The sequence below is a fragment of the Chelonia mydas genome, chromosome 1 (assembly GCF_015237465.2).
Source record: "Chelonia mydas isolate rCheMyd1 chromosome 1, rCheMyd1.pri.v2, whole genome shotgun sequence".
Lineage (NCBI taxonomy): Eukaryota > Metazoa > Chordata > Testudines > Cheloniidae > Chelonia > Chelonia mydas.
Window position 1 is genome coordinate 236,032,651 of NC_057849.1, and position 21,201 is coordinate 236,053,851.

At 42.0% G+C, this 21,201-nt stretch overlaps 1 protein-coding gene across 5 annotated transcripts in view; it reads right to left on the reverse strand.

Moving 5' to 3' along the window:
- The window catches only part of PTPRO (protein tyrosine phosphatase receptor type O), a 211,640-nt gene that overhangs the window by 43,306 nt on the left and 147,133 nt on the right, over positions 1-21,201 (reverse strand). For 4 of the 5 annotated variants that reach the window (XM_007060563.4, XM_043539323.1, XM_037877059.2 and 1 more), the window contains exons 10-13: positions 18,942-19,053; positions 10,672-10,823; positions 8,738-8,858; positions 1,018-1,157 (exon numbers count right to left, since the gene is read on the reverse strand). In XM_007060563.4, the coding sequence (XP_007060625.2) occupies positions 1,018-1,157; positions 8,738-8,858; positions 10,672-10,823; positions 18,942-19,053 (525 nt within the window). Of the gene's footprint in view, positions 1-1,017; positions 1,158-8,737; positions 8,859-10,671; positions 10,824-18,941; positions 19,054-21,201 lie in introns of those variants that run through there. The other variant, XM_037877064.2, reaches the window with a different exon arrangement.

Consider the following 21,201-nt stretch of genomic DNA (forward strand, 5'->3'; position numbering starts at 1 on the left):
AGTTCCAGCCCACCTCCAATTTCAGGATACCGTTTCAATGGAAAACCCTACATAAAATCATGGGACTTACCCTACATAGTGCTATAGTGTGTGTCTAGAATAGCATAAAAGGTGTGGGGTTTTTTAAATGACATCCTATGGTGCTCAAGTAGGAGAACTGTGATCCAAAACAGGTGCTCCAGCTGTCTCAGGAGGAGTAGAAAGTAAGTTTCATGCGCTGCACAGGCTCTATCACCAGGCATTCATGTTGCCTTGATCTCTGTTTCCCTCTGAGTTAATATGAGACTAGGTGCTCAAACATCATGATGATGGGGGCCACATCAGTATCTATTTAGGTAGAGAGAAAAGGTGGCATGTTGATGGAGCTGAGCGGGTGGGCCTTGGAGGAAACGGCCCTGTGAGGAACAAAATAGATGAGGAGCAGCCATCTTTTCCAAGAAATTCTTACTGTACGAGGGAGGACCCTACGCAGCTCATAGTACTGCAGGAAACAGGCCTGAAGAATGGATGAGGACCACAACAGAAACATGGGACACCACATTCAGGGCTATATACCCCTCTCAGCTAGCTATGTTGCTGTGTATTCCCCACTCTTCATCTTTATCCCTCCTACCTCCCACCCCCTAGGTTCAGATGGCTTTGTGGAGCTTGTTGGAGCCGCTTTGCCCTTTGGCCAATGAATACTGTCCCCAGCTTGTTCTCCAACACACAGGAAACCTGCTCAGCCAGTTAAAATCCCTAGTTTCATGTGTGTAGTTAGCAAGACAGAAGGAGGATTTAAATATGTCAGTATTTCAAGGGCTTTATTCTCCACTGCCTTGCACCTTCTGTGAATGAGTGTGAAGTGGATGTAAGATGCTACCATGTTCCAATTTTATATTGTTTTACAGCCATTCTGCACAGGAGTACATGACTACACACCATGAAAAGCAGCAGAGAACCAGGCCCTAAGGACATGTTGTCAATATCAGGGTCCAAAATGGACGAGGTGAGGTAGAGAAAGAGGCGGCCACATACCTGCAACTTTGTTTCTTGACCAGAGCGAGCCTGCTGGCAGAAGACTTCAAAGAAATCAGCCACTCCTTCCTCCACCCATAGCAGAGTCACTGAAGTCTGGGTCTTGTTCACAGCAAACAATGATTTTGGAGGAGCTGGTTCTGGATGAGAGAGAGAGAGAATCTCCTTTCACTAAGCTTATCTTTTGGTCTTTGGAAAATCAACAGGGGGAAACCAGCAAACAGAATCAGTGTAATGAATACTGCCCTTCTTGAATTTTTTCTTTTCCTTCAGAGATGATCTGTGACATTAACACAGCGATTAAGCAACTGATGTAAAACAGGAAGATGGCTAAGCATCTTGGTTTTTCTTCTCTATTTAACAGTTCTCGGATTGGCTTGCTGGATAATCACTTCTCTTCCCCATTCAGACAGTCTGGGGAAATGTTCTATTAATAGACATATTTGCATAAGTTCTTGGAGGAAAAAAAAGGTTGCCCAACTGTTAGGAAAAAAAATATTGTGCGGGTCAGTTAGAACTACAAATCTTGACTGCTGTCATTCTGTGTAGAACATTCAGAGACACTGGATTTGGGTATGTTTTAGATGGGTGCAGAAAATGCTCTCTTTCTCTACTTGATTCCAGAAAGCAGCCGTTCTCCTCAAACTTCTTTGGCCTGGCTCACCATCCCCCAAAACCTGTCCTATAATCCACTACATCCCACACTCCCTTGCAGCTGCAAAGAACTGTGAGTTGGCTTCATGACGAGAAATCAGGGGCTTGTTGTTGTTGCTGCCGCCGCCTGGTTGTAAGGTGTGCTTGCTGAGGGGATGATGGGTCCTGGGTAGAAATAGTGGTAGGAGGGTAGATGGTCTAATGGGGTGGAAAGCTAACTGCAGGGTTGGGGGGCTGCTGGTATGATATAGGGGTGTTGGTTCTGGTGAGGAGCTCAAGTGCAGAGACTGGCTACTGGATTTTGGTATTTCTTCCCCCCCAAACCTACCATCCTTGGATCTTAGTTCTTGGCATAGCTTTCAGATGTCTGTACAACTGTCTCTCTAGGTAACCTGATGGACTGCTTTCCCTGCCCTGCAGCTCAGTGCTGCATAGGCAGCAAGGAGGAGAGGGGGAAATGAGAGCTGCCCTGGGAATGGGTGGGGTGGAAAGGGACAAAGCAGGGTGGGAAAGATGCAGTATCAGTAAATGGAAGGAGTAGAAGGAATAAGCTGTTCCTTCCCTCTCCTGCCTAGACTCCTGCTGGGTTTAAGGGCTCTGGGATTTTTCTTAATGGTTTTTCCCTCCCCTAATTGGGGAGGCACAACCCAATGGGTGTTCTTTATCACCCCACTTCCAGGTGGCTATGGAATTCTGCCGAAAAAGGAGTGTCATTGCAGGTATGTTAAGAACAGAAGCACTGGCTTTGTGACACACCATGAGTCTTGCACTTCTCTCCCCCACAATGAGGCAATAAAGAAGAGTACCACAAACTCTGTGTCTCAGGCGCATGTGTGTGCATTTTATAACTGTAATCAGTACTGGGGGGGCCAAACCTCTGCAGTGAAAATGAGAAAATAAATAGGGATAGATCTGAACCTAGATCTGAAGCACCCTGAACACTGTGGGAGGCTGGAGAGGATGGAGTTCAAAGTCTGATTCCTGAGCCTGTTTTCTATAACAAGTTAAATCAAAAACTTGAATCCATGACACCCTTACATTTTGGGAGTTAGAAATCTGGATCTGAATTTTCCTGTTCAAGCCTCTCTCTAAAAATTAGTCATGGCCCTTAAATTGATTATCTTAAAACAGAGCTGGGCCTGAGCCCTTAAATTTTGGAACTTGACCCAGTTTGGGGAAGTTTGGATTCTCGGGACTAGTTTCTCTGTTGCTCTCCAGCCTGTGTCATCATTTATACCAGTGCAAAATGCTATCAAAATCAGAATGGCCATGAGATTTGCACACACTTTGCACTGGTATAAATGACGAAATAGAAAAGTGCAGGGCAACAAAGAATCTAGTCTCAGGTTTTGGGTCAATTTCACTGCAGAGACAGAGCATAGAAACATAGATCTGGATCCATATTCAAACTTCTCCAAAGTTCAGGAGGCACAGGGTGGTTTGAATGTTTCCAGTCAGGCCCTTCTTCTATCTTTATTTCAGAGATGGTCTTGGCAATTGTCATCAATAAATGATAAAAACCTGACCTCTAGTGGATACAGATACAATGTCAGCTTTAAGGTGGAATCTTGAAAGAAAAAGAGTGTAGCAGTTTAGAAGCCTTTCTTAGCATAGTTGTCCAAATGCTGATACACTTTTCCCCAAGAGTATTTAAAACCCAGGGCATAATCCTGTTCTCAGTCATACTAGTTTTACATAAGCAGTATTACCAACCCCAAGTTTTCAAAAATAATGAAAAACATATATTTGGCATTCCTTTTATTTGCTCTCCGATGTTGCCAAGTTTAGCGTTCACATTTTGAAACTTTTCTCTGCAGCCATAAGGGCTAGAAACTTACTTTTTTTAAAACTGAAGCTGGGATTGTCAGGCAATAGCCTGATTGCAGGCGCTTGAGGCTTTAAGAAACACACTAACCATTGTGAGGGTTGGCAAGACTGCCACTGGTGGAACTCCATTAACCTCAGAAGAGTTACTCTCCATTTGCCCCAGTATAAGTGAGCTCAGAGTCAGGTCCCTAGTTTTTATGCCTATTAAGTCTTCTTTACCTGGAAGTCTGGAGAGATATGTATAATAGAATTACACACCTTCCACCAGGGGATCTCAGAGGGCTCACAGATAATTTCTTACAACTCTTCTGTGAGGTCAGGGAGTATTATCTTCATTTAATAGATGGGGAACTGACAATTAAAGGTACAGAGTTAAAGGTTAGATCCTCCACTGATTTTAAATGGGTGCAGCTCCATTTATTTCAATGGACATTTACCCATTTACACACCAGCTGAGAATCTGGCTTCATGTTTTCCAGAGCTTGGGGAGACACACACAGCAGCAACGTTCTGAAAGTTTCAATGGGCGGCCCTCCAGTGGAGGCCTGGGCACCCGGGCAGCGTGAGTGTCCAACACACAGAGTAGATTTTCAAAGCACAGAAATGTCCCACATTCTGCTTTGGAAAAACAACCATCTAACCATGAGTGCTCAAAACCAGAGAGTTAGTGATCTGCAGAGCACCCACAGGAGACCCTCTGAAAAATCCCCTGCATGTGACCTGCCTAAGATCTTTAAACTGGGGGCCTAATTCTCCCCTGCCTTGTGTAATCCCTTCTAGCAAAGTGAGAGTCAAAACATTACCATTTTGAGCTAGCAGTGCCTTATGTTCACTTTGCACAAGTGTATATGACCTCATATAGTGCAAAACCAATGAGGAGTCCTTTTGTTAGTCTCTTAAGGTGCCACAAGGGCTCTTTGTTGTTTTTGCTGATACAGACTAACATGGCTACCACTCCGAAACCTGTCACATACAGTGCAACACAGTAGAGAATGAGGGCTTCAACATATAAATCAGTGCCCATACACTCGCTGAGGTTCAGGTTGGTTTGGTTAGAAACACTAAAGGGAATCTGGGTACATTAATTAGAGATGGACCAAAACCAGATCCACATTGTACAGCTGGTCCCTATCTCTGTGATAAGCAGCTCATGTGCAGAGTTCAGGAGAACCGCATGGTCCGTAGTGAATGCTGGGTTTGCTCCAGCTCAGCTCCCCGTCTCTTTGCTGAGAGGAAGGGTTTTAAAAGTGGGTGTTTGGGAAGCAAGGTAGGGAGAAGGTCTTTAGGATGGAGAGGCATCACAGTCAGTTGTTAGAAAGGACTGGGGAGTGGTTCTGTTTACTTTCTGATTATGCTGTTTTACTTTTTAATTATAGGCAAGAACCCTTGAGAAAAAGACCTGGCTGAATGAAGTTTTTTTTCTTTTCCTTTTGATTTGTTCCAGCTTGCAGGGTCAAACCAAACCAAAATCTAATCACCCTTGAAAGATGGGGAAATTCATGTGTCTATCCATCTGTACTGTTTCGGTGTTGGAGGGAAGTGAGCCCATATCTACAGTGGGCTGTATTCATTGGTATGCTCAGCTGCTTTGCACTGCTCCCAAAATAGTAGGGTCCAGATTTTTAAAGGTATTTTTGGCACCCAAATCTTATTGATTTCAATGGGAATTAGGCACCCAAATACCTTTAAAAATCTGGCCGTAAATATCTATAAACCCAGTGCAGTCAGACAGATGCTCCAAGTCTATGCTTTGTGTTGCTTTGACAGGGCAAGAGCAGACAAAGTGGTATCAGTGACTCTTGCCCAGACTGCATGTTGAGGTGCAAAGTGATTTGGGGTCATTCGGGATAAGGAGGTGATATAAACATGGAAGTTGTTTTGTGCTGGGAGTGAATGTGTGTGTGTGTGTGTGCGCGCACACACTTTCAGTTTTAGTGCCCCTGGGAGCCAGGGCATAATAATATTTTGGACTTTAATGCACTCCTGGATACCAAAGTGCAGTACAGACATTAATGAATTAGGCCTCACTACACCCCTGTGAAGTAAAGTATGTAATATTCCCAGGTACACATAAAGAACCTAAATCTCTGTGTTTCAGATACAAATTACCAAAAGAAGCCTTTAATTTTGAGCACCTCCTATCTGTTGAGTGTCTACTTTTAAACTTCTAGGGTATGTCCACACTACAATAAAAGACTCGCAGCATGGCCACAGCTGGCCTGCAGCTGACTGTGGGACTATAAAACAGAGGTGAAGATGTTCAGGCTCAGGCTGGAGCCTGGCCTCTGAGCACCTGTGAGGGGGATGGATCTCTGAGCCCGGGCTCCATTCTGAACCCAAATGTCTACACACTGCAGTTTTAGCTGTGCGAGCCCAAGTCGCTGACCTGGGTTCTGCGACCCGGTGCCATAGTTTTTTTTATAGCAGTATAGACATAACCTTTGGGCCAATTTTCAGGGATGCTGAACAGGTCCCATAGACTTCATTTGGAGTTATGGGGGCTCAGCTCCTCTGACAATCAAGATCTAGGGCTGAAAACCTCGTTCCACTGAAGTCTGTAGGAACTTTACCATTGAGTTTGATGGCGCGAGGATTTCACCCTAGCTGTCTAAAATTTGGCACCCCAAAGGTGAGGCACCCAAAATTAAAGACTATTTTTTAAAAATGACCCACTCAAGGTGTCTCAGACATTTTGGAGATGAGTCTGATCTTCTGAGAAGCAGTCCCGTGCTTTAGGCACAAAATTACCTCTTCGTCCCTGAGCACAGATAAAGAATAGCCTATATTAAATTGAGACAACTTCACGCCTGGACATTATCTGAAATAAATCCTTCCTATCCCCAAGCAAATGGATTAATTTTTCCTCAAATGGAAAGTTCCCAGGATGAAGCATGGAAGAATATGATACCACATTTGGCAGGAGTAGTTCATCACAGCTGCCCAATGCTGAGTCATCTACCCGGGGTGAAAGTAAGTCTAGGGACTTACTGGTACGGGGTTGGGCTGGGGCCGGCTCTGGCCCCAGGAAGGGGCGGGGCCTCAGGCGGACAGGGCAGGGCTGGGGGAGGTCAGAGCCAGCCCCTGCCCACCCTGTACCGACAAGTGCCTCCTTCCCTCTCCCCAGGGTAACAGCGGCAGCTGGGGCCTCTAGCAGCAGTTTAAAGGGCCCAGGGCAGTAGCGGCGGCCGAGCCCTGGGCCCTTTAAATCGTCCCCAGAGCCCCGCCGCTGCTTCCCCAGGGCTCCAGCAGCAGGGCTCCGGGGAAGGGGCTCCAGCCGCCACTACCGCCCCGGGCCCTTTAAATCGTCCCCGGAGCCTGCCGGAGCCCTGGGGAAGCGGCGGCAGGGCTCTGGGGAGGATTTAAAACGCCCAGGGCTCGACCGCCGCTACTGCCCCGGGCCCTTTACATCGCCGCCCGAGTCCCACCGCCGCTATCCCAGGGCTCCTGCAGCGGGGCTCTGGCAGCAATTTAAAGGGCCGGGGGCTCCAGCTGCTGCTGGGAGTCACAGGCCCCTTAAATTGCACCTGAGGAAGCCGATCCACCCTGGTATGGCGCACCGGCTTTTGCCAGTATGCCATACCGGGGTGTACTGGCTTATTTTCACCTCTGCATCTACCACTTAGAATAGATTCACAGGATTTCTAATCCCAGATCTCTCTGCTCCCTCAAAAACACCAAGGAGAGACTGTAGGGCTGACCTTTGCCAAGGTAAACCACCTTTACTATTCTTTGTGCAAAATTAAAATGTTAAAGGCATGAAATAAAGAGTGGTGGAGTCTAGAAGTGATTTATCTAAACTGTATTTGTTGTGTTTTCTCTTAAATATCAAACAGAAGAACTAGGGCAGAACACCCAAATTCTTCCATATTAACCAGCCCATACAGCATATTTCCCGCTCCATAAGCAAGCCAGAAATAACAGCCCTTTTTGTCAAAGAATGGTTACAGGGACATGCAATATGAATAATACATTCCATTTTCTGAATCATGTGAATGATGATGCTACTTGAAGGACTCAAACTTTTCCAAATAGCATTCAGAAAACACCTGGCTATTGATATTCAGGAGCCAGATTAACACCCAAACACACATTTTTGTGGAAATGCCTGTGGGATAGGACTGGTGTGGGGAAGGAAAACTCCACAGAATGAAATATTCCATCTAGTGGTAGAGGCCTGGGGGAATCACAGATTGTGGAGGCTGCACTGTCTCCCAACATCAATGCATTTCAGGGATTTATGTGGAAGGGAGCTCCCTTCTGCAAAAACAGTTGTTCTCATGCCTCCCATCCAACCAAACAGGATTGCTATTGCCATTGACGAGGTCCGTCTCTGGCTGCTCCTCATACTTTATGTAATAGAGAGCTCCATTTTGCACAGATCCCTGGGGGATAATCCAGTCTCAAGTTACCAACAGTATCTCCCTCACCTTCACAGTGGGTTTTGTGCCGACACCAGTAATTAGACAAACCCCAAGATTTCACAAGCTACAGTTCAAGGCACTTCTGGGACTCAAAGTTTCCAGAGCAGCAGCAGAGTAGCAATATTAGAAGATGTAGAGATAGCCTCCATTACCTTATCCTCGCCCTGCTCCTCAAGACATCAGAGGATGAAATGTCCTGGTAAGTCCCTCCAGCCAAGACACATTTTACTTGATGTGTGTGTTACAGACACACAGGTAAATGAGGGAAGATTTCACTTCAGTGGATTTATTGCTGTTGTAAAAATTACAGTGTGGCTCTTCAATTGAGAAAATATTTGTAATTTTTTTTTTGGAGGGTGGGTGGGAGGGGGACTTGGAATCAGTCCAAGCCAGAGTTCAGATCCAGAAGGGAACTTTTCAAATGTTTGAAGGGTTCTGGTTTGGACCAACAGAGGTCAGCTGCAAAGCTTGGGTTCTTATTCTAAAGTCTGGGTGTGTTTGGACCAATCATAGGGAAACAATTATGGGACAATAGTGCTCTCATGTTATTCTGGATAGGCTCTACTTACTGCCTCTTAGGGCGAGATACTGTCTCCCCTACATACTTTGAGTAGAACCTTGTTTGGAGAGTAGACCCACTGAAGCGAATGGGACTACTCTCAGCATAAGGTACCAGTCAAAGTGAGTATATTATAACCCTTATTAAATAAAAAGAGCGAGTGCCTATATTTTTGAGCTGAGGAAGGTACTGAATCTGCCCTAATAGCCAAGAGAGGGAAACTACATACAATTAACCAGGCAAACAAACACATTCTCACCCAGTTTCACAATCTGTGGTGTGGAGGTGTTGCTGCCTCTCTCAGTACAAGCAGTTACTGAAAGGTTGTAGATGTCTCCCGGAGGCAGGCTCAGAACTGCAGTCATCACATTCCGTGTCACCTACAATGATCATTGGTACCAAGTATTAAATATTATCCAAACAAGAGAGCCTGTTTGAAGAAATAAATCAAGCACTTAATGCACTGTGGACAAAATTCTAATCATCAGCGTAAATCACTTCTGCATACTCTGCACTCGTTATATGTTCTAATTCCCAATGACATTGATGGATGCAAGACACAAGTTCAACAGAATGTCACAGTGCAGAGAGAAGTAAATTTTACAGTATATTTCCGATTGGTTGAAACAAACATAGCTAGTAAAAGATTTTTTAAAAAACAACTCTGAGGGGACTTTTTAAATCTGGATTTTGCAAGTTACATCAAACTTTTGAATAACTCTGACCAAACCACAGATCAGAGCACCCTGGAACTTTCGGTATTTGAAAATCAGTTTGGAATCTCTAGGAATAATATAAAAGTTAGGGATGGGTGAGCCTGTACAGATATAACCCAAGATCCTGCCTCTAGATTTGCAAGGGAGGATCCTTGCACCCATATGGAACCCTGCTGACTTCACAGAGACTCCGCATAGGTCTACCTGCACAGAGTGGATTGCAGGCTCAGGCCATAGGAAGAACTGACTTGAACCATGCCCAGAATTTAAATTGAACCTGGAACTGAATGTGCTTTGAGGTTCAAAAAGAGTTTGAATAACTTTTGCTCTATTATTTTTAATGTCCATGCACCTCTCCCATTTCCCAGTTGCCACTGAAACAGGAATCAGAGTTGGTGAAATGCCATAAGAAAGGTTGTTCCCATCACATTTCTACCCCAGCTACAAGCAATGCACATCAGAAACCTCATGATAGTACCTATCCTCAACCAATTGTGTAATTATAACCACCTGAAAAAATAATGTGCAAATTATATTGCCTGCAACTAAAAAGGAAACACAGGCATGTTTTTGGGTTAAGTCACTAGTAACTAAAAATTGAAGGAACGTAGGGTCAAAAATCATATAATTCATTTATTTTTTAAAGAAATATTATTTGTTTTACTGATAGTACTTTATATTAGTAAAACTATGGTTGCATTTTTAAATTCTCACTTAATTTTACCACATTTGTGCTATTTGTTTCCTTTGTACACATTTAAAATGAGCCTGCTTGGTTTAGCTTTCTATTTGCAAGTGTGGATCATAAAAGGTGCTAGCCAGCCACAATTCCCAATTCATTTTATGGATATAGTAGGTGCTCAGCACCTCAACATTTCAGACACTTAATCGTAGTTTCACTTACTAATTCTCATGATCGACCTCAATGCTTCTGGTCTGGGGTAGCAAAAACTTAACCCAGGGTCCTACCCAAGTTCAAACCCAGTCTCCACCACCACCACCCTCCACACACAAACACCTCTGACTTGGGTTTGGAAGTGCTGTAAGCCTAGGCTAGCTGATCCAGCTGGGGTATGCCTCAGAGCTGGTTTAACTCAGGGTGGAACCTGCCCACTTTGCAGTAAGGATGCAGGCTAAAATCAGTCATTTGTGGATAGTCGTCCAATGCCCTTCCCACAATTCCCCTAGAAGAACAGACAAGTTCTCCTGAAATTGATACAACTGACGGGAAACCCATTCTTTCTTTAAAAAACCAAGAAGGACTATATTTTAAAAAGTCTTAAATGGGTTGTAAGCCCTTATACTGACTCTCTGCAAAGGGGTACACTTAACCCACTAGGGTTTGCAGAAGCTCAATCGACCTGACCTTAGTTTGTAATATGAAGTTTATGTATTGAGCAGGACAACCTTTTTTTTTCTGAAACATTCGAAAGACCAAATGCGCAGTCACAAAGCTTTAAAAATCCTATTGACTTACGCTCTTTTTGATTTTTTTCTTGCCTTCAGCAATGACCATCCAGTGCAGCATCCTGGAATGAGACAGGTCAGTCCCATCATCTCCATACGTCCAACTGACATACAGCAGATTGTTGAAATATTCTACTGAGGTGATCTCTGGTGACACTGGGGCTGGGGAGAACAAGACAAAGATGTTAGAAACAAGATCTAACTTAATATATAATTAAGTCAAAAAATTAAGCTTGGCTATTCACTGCCAAAGGGACTTTTTTGGGAGAAAGAGCTTAACAAAAAAAGTAGACATATATGAATGAGACTAGCACCTGTAATTGCTTGCAGGTACAGTTGGTTGGAAAACTGAAAAGTTTCCAAATAAGAAGTCTTAATTCAAAATCTCTCCATTGAAAAACGTTGGAAGTTGCAAACCAATTTGAAACACAAACTTCATTTCAACTCCACATTTTTAAATGAACCTAAAATTAAGTTTAAACTTAAAACGTTTCCACTTCTTCAAGAAAACTGAAATGAAACAGCTTTTTAAGCGAAAAATAAATGAAATTTTTCTTTGAGAATCTAGTTTTATACTTCAAGTCATTTCATTTCAGTTTCTGTAAACAAAAACAACCTTTTAAGTCAGAACAAAACAGTTTGGTTTGTTAAGAAACGTGGATTAAACCCAGAAATTTTTGCTTTGAAATTTCTGGTGGGAAAACTGATTTTTTTATTTAATCAAAATTGCCATCTGCCTGCGAAACATGCACTACTGTAGTTTTGAAAAAAACATTTTCAGCAGGACAACTTTCTGCACAAAAATGTTGACCAACTCTATCCCCAGAGTGAAATTCACACCCGTGCAAAAGGCCAGCGCAAAGCCTGTGCACCACTTAAGTCCTCAAAATAAACTTTAAGTAAAAATGAAGTGGAGCAGAGGTAGCGAGGTGAACTCCAATGATGCCCTAAAACCACAATTGAGCTCAGAGTGACTTCAATGGCATTGTGTGGGTACAACAGAGTAGCATATTATTCAGCGTATATAGTATATTTTTTTGGAACTACATGATAAAAAAACTGAGTTTCTTTCACTTTGTAAAGCCATCTACACTTGTGGAAAGGGAGTTCAGAGTGAGTTTAACACACTACCATTCTGCTACAGTGCATTTTATACTCATTTCATAAGGCTGTGGAGAATCAGAACCTAGACTATTTTTTAAGTGGCCACAGGATGTCACTGTTGCTGTCACAAACATAGCTGAGAGTATAAATTTTATCTTGCATTTGAACTTTTGACTCTAAGAGCAGGACAAAGGTTTATGAAGTGGAAATTTAGGATGGTAGCAAATACAATTTTAAGCAATTTTAATACTATTTATTATAGCACTGCTTCTATCAAGTCCCTCTCAAAACCCCCTTCTTCCATGATGCCCACAACAAATTAATTTACAGCACATTTTAAAAAAAAATTATGATGTCCCCCCTACTCTGCATTGCCCAGTGCACCCTATTTTTATGTCTCTCTGTCTGAATACAAGCTTTCCTAGGGAGGAACTGTCTCTACTTGTGTAATGAGCAATCTGAGTGCATTACTGAAATGAAATAAAGGAATAATAATGATAATAATTCTCTCTCATTTCTCTCTCAACGCGGACAAAATCATTTGTTTCCTTTTTTGTGTGCACCTCAAAATGTTAACAGATTTAAAATGATCAAGAAGAGAGATGTGTAAAAAAGAAACACACAAGAAAGAGAGGAAATGAAAACTACAAGCATCCATATGAAGGAACAAAAAACAACTTCCACATGAGAACAGACATGCCTATACTCAAACACATGGTGGTCCAACCAACTTAGACCTATATATGCTACCCTTTATCATGATATTTATTACTAACTAACTAACTTGCATCCGATGAAGTGAGCTGTAGCCCACGAAAGCTCATGCTCAAATAAATTGGTTAGTCTCTAAGGTGCCACAAGTCCTCCTGTTCTTTTTGCGGATACAGACTAACACGGCTGCTACTCTGTAACTTCAAAGTGCGTTCTGTCCTCCATCTAGATAAACAGCTTTATATTTTAATATGAATGTTTTTGGTTGTATTTTTAAATCCAGCCGTTTACAAAAGGTGCCATTAAAACCTCATTAGTTCCCTACTTGGCCGTGTTTGTGGCGCCACAATGTCGCACATAGTAAATACAGCAGGATATCACAGTTGGTGCAGGTGCCTGGGGTCCTGAATGAGGGGGGTTATAAGTGGTGCATTTACTTATATACAGTCTTGAAGCCTTACAACTCGCCCTCCCCAACAGAGGACTTCAAACCAGAGGTGGCTGGAAAATCTATGTCACCTATTCACGTTGGGTTTTTTTTACATTCCAGCTGCTGTAGATCACTTAAATGCCAATCCTGCAATGAGCTCCACACAGGCATTAATTTCAACTGGGGTCCACATAGATGCAGCACTGCCTGCATGGAGCCTGTTGCAGGATCTGGGCCCAACACCTGTGATTATCTTTGTGTTTTGGTGTAAATGGTATGTTGACGTTTCCAGACTACAAGGTTGAGCCTCTCAGCAATAAGAGAAGCACACAAGTTTGGTTGTAATAGCAGGAAGAGCAGAAAAGGTGAGGCTTTTTCTGTAGAACATCAGGCTCAAACTGTACAGAGCAAGTAATATTATTAATATGGATACAGGAAAGGCAAAAGTGTTCAATAAATATTTCTGTTCTTTATTTGGAAAGAAGCAGGATAATGTATTCATATCACATGAGGAGGATGAAGTGCTTTCTAGTTCATTTGTAACTAAGGAGGATGTTAAACTGCATTGACTAGCAGCAGACCCAAGAGTCCTTGCACCCAAGATTAATAAAAGAGGTGGCTGAGAAGATCTATGGCCCACTGATGTGAATTTTTAATAAATCTTGGAATATCAAGGAAATTCCAGAAGAGTGCTAATGTTGTACCGATATTCAAGAAGGGCACGCAGGATGACTGGGTAATTACAGACCTGTTAGCCTGACATCAATCCTGGGCAAAATAATGGAAAAGATAACACAGGATTCATACTAATTAAGAATTAAAGGATAGGAATATAATTAATGTCAGTCAACATGGTTTTATGGAAAATAGGTCTTGTCGAACAAACCTGATTTCAATTTTTGTATGAGATTTCAGGTTTAGTTGATAAAGGTAACTGCATAGCTATAACACACAGACTTTTGTAAAGCATTTAACTTTAGTACCACGTGACATTCTGATTAAAAATTAGCAATATACAGTATCAATAAATCACACATTAAATGGATTGACTGATATCTCAAAATGTAGCTATCAATGGAGAATCGTCATTGAATGGGGGAGTTTCTAGTGGGGTTCTGCAGAGATAAGTACTAGGCCCAACCCCATTCAACATTTTCATCGATGATTTGGAAGTAAATATACAATCACTGCTGACAAAATTTGCAGATGACACAAATACTGACAGAGCATTAAATGATGACAAAAAAGGGCAGTCAGACAGAGTGTTCTGGATTGCTTGGTAAACTGGGCCCACTCAAACAAAATGAAGTTTAATATAGCCAAATGCAAAGTTATATATCTAGGAGCATGGATGTAGGCCATACCTACCCTTGTACATACCTACGGAACAGGGCATCCTGGAAAGCTATAGCTCTGAAATGGATCTAGGGGGTCCGTGATGGACAAACAACTCAAGATGTGTTCCCAGTGTCATGCTGTGACAAAAAGGACTCATGCAATTCTTGAATGTATACATAGGGGAGTAGAAGGTAGGGAATGATTTTACCTCTGCATATGGCATTGGTGAGACTGATGTTGGAATATTGATTCTGGAATACATTTAAAAAGGACATTGAAAAATTAAAGAGGGAGTATACAGAAAAGAGCCACAAAAACAATGTGAGGACTGGAGAAAATGCCTTAAGTGAGAGACTTAAAGAGCTTGAGCTGTTTAGCTTATCAAAAAGAAGACCGAGTGGTGATTTGGTTACATTGTACAACGGAGAAAATAGCAGGTACTAAAGGGCTCTTTAATCTAGTGGAGAAAGACATAACAAGAACCAATGGCTGGAAGCTAAATGCAGACAAATTGAAATGAGAGATAAGGCACACATTTTTAACAGTGAGGGTTAAACAAACTGGAACAAACTATCAAGGGAAGTGGTGGATTCTCCATTTCTTGAAGTCTTCAGATCAAGACTGGGTGCCTTTCTGAAGGATATGCTTTAGCCTAACACAAGTTATTGGGCTCAATACAGGGGTAACTGGGTGAAACGTAATGGCCTGTGGTTATACAGAAGATCAGACAAGATGATCTAATGATTCCTTCTGGCCTTAAATGCTCTGAATCTATGAACTCTATGAAAGTTCTTGATTTTGAAAAGCATCTAACTCAAGGGAGAGAGTATGCAAGAGGTCTATTCATTTGTTTCAGATTGTGTCCATGTCTACTAGATAAAGACTTGATCCATTTCTCCACTGAAGGCACTGGCAGGTTTTCCTTGTCATCAGTGACAGCTGGACATGGCCCTATGGCAGATGAAAATTTGTAGTAACCCTTCCATGGCTCAGTTTTGTTGCATCTTCTGAAAACACCATATTGAAGAGTCCGGGCCCCACTGGGGCACTTGCACTTTAAAATGCTGTCCTTGAAGCACAGAACAAAGGTGCGGAGAGACATATTTCTTCTCTCGTGCTTGACTGAGCATATTATGTAGCAACCAAATGGTTAAAAAGTGACTTCATTACACTGACACAGAAAATGGATGAGAAACGTTACCAAAGAGTATTCACAGGACTCTGGCAGTCACTATTAATTTTACAAGTCATATGCCAAAAAAATCATTGACAATAGAGCTCATAGAAGTGAGAGCAGATGTTGCAGGATGGGATTTTGCCATTGACTTCAGTGCAGCCAGGATTCAGTGATTATTTTTCTCCGACAGCTAAATCAGGCCTATCTATATTAAATCCCTTACAAATGGTCCTCACTGAGCTGCCGCTGCAGCACCATCTCCACAACTCTCCCACCTAATCTCCAGACCAAGCAGAAGTGCCTGAACAGTCCAGTGTCTCCACTGGAGGGAGTGAATGGAAAATAGGTGGGCTGATTTTAATGACAAATTTTTACTGCTCTTAGCCCACCTAGGAGAAAATGGGTTCTATTCTATCTTGTGCAGGATCAGAATTATTCACTGCTTTCCCATCAGTTACACATGTGCACTTGCTTTACACAATGGCACTCTCCAGGATGTGCAGAGGATGTCAGTTTGCTCTACAAAATGGCATCCTCCATGTGGGGTGACCTCACATGCACTGTATGTGTGAGGTCAACCCAGATGGAGAATGCCATTTTGTAGAGCAAAATGGGGTCTTCCATGTGGCATGACCTTGCAAAAGCTCCAGAACACAGAGTTCTGGTGCATTCTGGCTCCACTACACCACTGCACAGGAATTCCCAAAGTGCTTGTCCCTTCACTGTCCTCTCTCAGACTGATCCAATCAGTACTGTGTTCCTGGTGCTATTTATTTATTGTTACATTGCTTTCAGTGTATTTTACACTACTCTCCAAATGTTAAATTCTCACTGAAGAATGCATTGCGGATTTCAAAATGTCACACGACTGCACACTGCAGAAGTTGTTTGGGAAAGCCAGAGGTTTGGGTATTGAGGTAGGGATCATTTGGGGCTTTTGGCATCCAGGAAGCTGCGGGAAATGGGATTTGTTTTCAGTATCCAGTAGGTAGTGGAGATTTTTTTTATCATGGGGAGAAAATGCATATTTTCCTTCCCTTCTCATTGTGTGAAAAGTTGATTTTGATGTGGTTTTAAATTTTGGAGGGGGAAAAAGGGCATTTCCTCATTTCCCACCACCGCATCACTTGACAGTAGCTAGATAATTAGAGCTGGTCAGAAATTTATTTTCTCTTTCTGAAAAAAACGTTGCCGATTTCCCCCCCCCCCCCCATCAACATTTTCTAAAGGAAATATTTTGTTGGTTTCCGACAAACACCCAAAAGGAAAGCAGACATTTTCCATGAAAATTTTTGGTGTGTCAAAAATCCAATTTCCCCAGTTTTCAATTGGCCCTATGGATGGCCTGCTGCTCCCCACCTTCAATATCTGCCATTGCATCCAAAAATGACAAATGAGCACATTAGCTTGATTTTTCTGCTAAATTGAACTGACAGGTGTTAACAGTGGAAGTCTGATGAGTATCAAACCACATTATTTCACTTCTGATCCTTTTAGTAGAAACATCAATCTAACGTGCTTGTTGTTGGAGACAGTAGCAGGTACTGGCTCAGGGTATTGCAAGTCCCCGAAAGTAATTCAGTTTTGCTTCTACCATAATATAATTTTTAGTGCAGAGGAACATTATCTTATTAATTATTATTTGTATCGTGATAGCGTGTTGAGGCCCCAACACATATCAGGGCCCCATCATGCTTTACCATGTACACACAAATAGTAAAATATGTTCCTTGCACTGAAAGGCTTACAATCTAAATAGACAAGACAGAATAAGGGTGGCAGCAGAAAAGAGAGGCACTGAGGGGTCCCGTGATTTGTCACACTACAGGTCAGTGGCAGGGGCATGAACAGAACCCAGCTCAATTGACTCCTTAGTTATTAGGCTAAAGATTTGTCAGAGCATTGGTCCATCCATTTCAATATTTTGGAAGCAAGATATTGGAACAGATGGACCAATGGACCATCCACTCCCATATCCTGCTTCCAAAAGTAGTCATTAACTGAAGCTCTGGGGACGGCAGCCTCCTTCTCCTTTAATGCATCTTTGATCCACCTGGCCAGTTATGTATTGCTGCACAGGTGGTCTGCAAACACTGTCTGAGCTTGTATAATTATTATTAAGCATCCTAAAATTACACAACCCTTTTTTGAAATCCATCCACAGTATTTTATTGGCTTTTTTTAATCTGGAACAACTTTTTAAACCTATTTCTGGGTGGGGGAGGTACATAGTGTTCCCAAAGGAAATATATGTTTACTTCCATCTTCAACCCTGAAAGTGTTACCGATATGGGGATCGCCTTGTCAATAGGAGTTTATGGTGCTCAGCCTCTCCAGGAGTTGCTCACCATCTTGCAAAATTGAACCCCAAGAATCTGAGTGGGGAGTGAAGGGGCATCAACCTCAGTCAAGGACCCACTGGGAGATAATGAAGCCAGCTGAAGACCTGGCTGTATGTGATTTGCCCAAGGTCACAGAGATAGCCTCTCAAGTGTCAGTCCGGTGCCTTGACCCCAAGACTATCCTCCCCCCGACCCATCCCCTTGCAATGAACAGAGGTAACACTTACCAGCAAAGACCAACAGGGAGTGTGAAAAAATTGTAGCACAAAACATGGCCAGCCTCATTTTGCACTAAAATAAACAGCCCTACAGCATGTTAACTATTTATGCTGCAATAAATGTCAGAACAATTTAATGTGTGTGAACTGTGGGGTGTAGACTTAGATACCGTGAAGGGGAAAGAGAGGGGGAGAAAAAAGAAGGACTTGGAACAGTAAAAATATAGGGAAAAATATACTTTGTTTAGTTTTAGGTCCCATAGTAACTGAAATACATAAAATTTACAAAAGCTCCCTTAGCTGCTCTATAATAATATAGCTCCCAGCCGAAGTATAATCCAGAATTAGAACAATCCTTTGTCTTGGCTGAATAGGCAAGTTGTGTGTGCCTCTGGCATGTTTCCTGACTAAACTTGGTCTTTGGCTTAGGCAGAGGCCTGCTCTAGCCTGGAAACCCACAAGCTGAACAAAGCCTTTCAAGGGTGGAGCAAATCTTTCAAGGCTGGGCAGGCTTATGTCTAAGCAAGGCTTCCAAGCTAATGTCAGTCAAAGGCTAAATCTTCCAAAGCCAGAGCAGGCCCCTGTCAACCCAAGCTCCCAGAATAGACGGAATCTTTCAAAGCTGAGTCTTTATAACTCCTGACCCCTGCCCTCTCTTAACTCCAGCCAATCAGCAATCACTCATCACAAGAGAGCTACACAAATTCAGTAATAAAGTGGGCAAAAATAATGGTGCATGAAGGTGCAACTCCTGGGGCAGGTCAGCAATGAAATGATGTCTGTAATGAATCAAAACTACCTTCACATTTTTCCCTACCGGGCTTTACAATTAAATTCTAAAAAGCCCCTGCACAAATATTTACAGGTGAACACCACCATAATCTTTCCAGATATGTTTCCTCAGCACTCACATTTCCCCTTGCACTTCCTCCATCAACCACTCGCCATGCTGCTGCTTACCTGTTATGAAGCTGATGGTAGAACTGTCACAGCAGCTCAATTCTGGGTCTCCCCAAGTCACCATGGTAACCCGAAAGTTGTAATACCAAGCGGGCAGTAGATTGGCTATTTTCTGAAAAGAGACAGCAAATGGCAAGTCACTCTTCAGTAGAGATTTTGTCAATGTAAAACATGACTGCCACTTGCTATACAATAGATTTACTACTGCCACAATGGGCACAATGTTGCTGACTTGAGTGGAACAGTGCCCACGTAAATCTGTGGTTAATCCCATTTTGAACTTTTAGATTTGTAAACTATTTTCAAAGAGAGAGAAAAAAGTAGGGCTAAATTCTGGTAGATGCTTGGAAAGAAGTTTAACTCTTCACCTCTTTTTCTCCCAGAAAGGAGTGCAATGATACATTTAAAAAGCTACAATAGCACAGACCCATATCCTGTTGCAAGACAGCTGCCATTCGTACATACCATTCCCAGGGATCATTTGCACCCTGATCTTGTACTCGCCCTAAGGATGTGTGGCTTTACTCCAGCAAGTACACCATTGAGCACAAGGAAGCTATTTGCCCGAGTAAAGATATTCATATATGTAAGCGTTTGCAGGATCGAGGCTTTAATTTGTGCAATGGGCAACGCACAGAGACCATTTCCTAGCCATGGAAACCATATTGTGTACAAACAAACATGTGGGAGCAGGGATTTGCTCATGTCCCAACACTCTCATTGATTTCTAGAGCTGGTCCAAAGTTTTGTGATGGAAGTTTCCTGTCAGAAAATGCTGATTAGGCAAAATCAAGGTGTTCCAGGGGAACATGTGGATTTCAATGAAATTTCGTTTTAAAAAAGCAGAACTTCTTGTTTTGATTTGTTGTTTCAAATTTCATAATATAAATATTCTCTGTTTTTCTGTCATACTCTAGACAAAGGGGGAATTCAACCCAGAACATTTTTAACTACATTTTCAAAAAATCATTTTTTATCAAAGCCAAGTCAATATGTTTTTTTCAGGGTTTGTTAGTGTTGCCCCAGAACACACGCTTCTGCAATATCACAGAGGCCAGAATGGTAATGGTTATAGGGAAACTTCAGGGGCAGTCTTAGAATGGTGCATTGTGGGGCATTTCTAGTGAACCCAAAAAATCCAAAGACTTAAAAGACTGAAAATAATGTTATAAAGTTAGTTAAGCCATAGTGCCATGCAGCCCAGTCAGAGATGGGAGTCAGCAATCACTAATTTACTATTTAACTTTGCAGTTCATCTTTAAGAAACTTTCACTTTCATTTCCACAGTACAGTGACAGCTAGGCTTGGCAGAATTCAATTTTTATTTTCTAACAATGTTGACAGACAATATCAATGTTTATTTCTACACATTTTTGAGAATTTTAACTATTTAAATTTTCACAGTTGTGGGAAATGACATAGGGAGTCGGACAGTTATTGAATGACAGCAGACATGGCGATTTAAAAAGTTAAAGCTTTAAAACACACAAATTGTCAACATCTCACGTCAAAATATACATCCTTACATCAAAACAATAAGTTCTTAAGTAGCATTCTTCTTACTTTGCTTATCTGTAAATTTAAATTATTGTTGATGGAAATATTTTTTCATCGTTTTGTGTGTGTTTGGTGAAATTTACATTTACCAATACAAATCTAATCCTTCCAAGCAAAGATTTAAATCAAGATAAAGGACTTCTAACTCCTCGTCTCTGCATGTACTTCCCATCAATATCAACTAGAATTGCACACAACAGTGAACAATATTCTTGTCATCAACCATCTTGACTTCTGAAGCTTCTTATTAAATATCATTATTTCTAAGATCTCTTGGGTTTTACTCTAATTCTGCTGCATCATGATAATGACAAATTAATTACTCATTGAATAGTTTATTTTGTCTTCTCATTTCCTTAGAGTTTTATATTTTAAATTTACAATTGCATGCTCAATTCCAATTAAACCAGTGTTATTATAATGACTACATGACTGGTGCTATGCATGAGTCACAAATCATTGTAGTTTTCAGTAGGAGCAACACCTATGCTATCCCTGTTTTTTGCATACTCAACTTCCTGAACAATTCTCCTTTTCAGCTGAAATTGTCTATGGTTTTTCTCAGTCAAAAGGTCAAGTTTTAACAAAATCTATCCATCCCCTCTTGACAGCTCGAAAAGCATGTGTGTATGTGGCAGGGAGGGGGCTGAGGGGATGAAGTGTACACTTCTGCTGAAAGTCCACAATCTTGCAAAGTCTTATG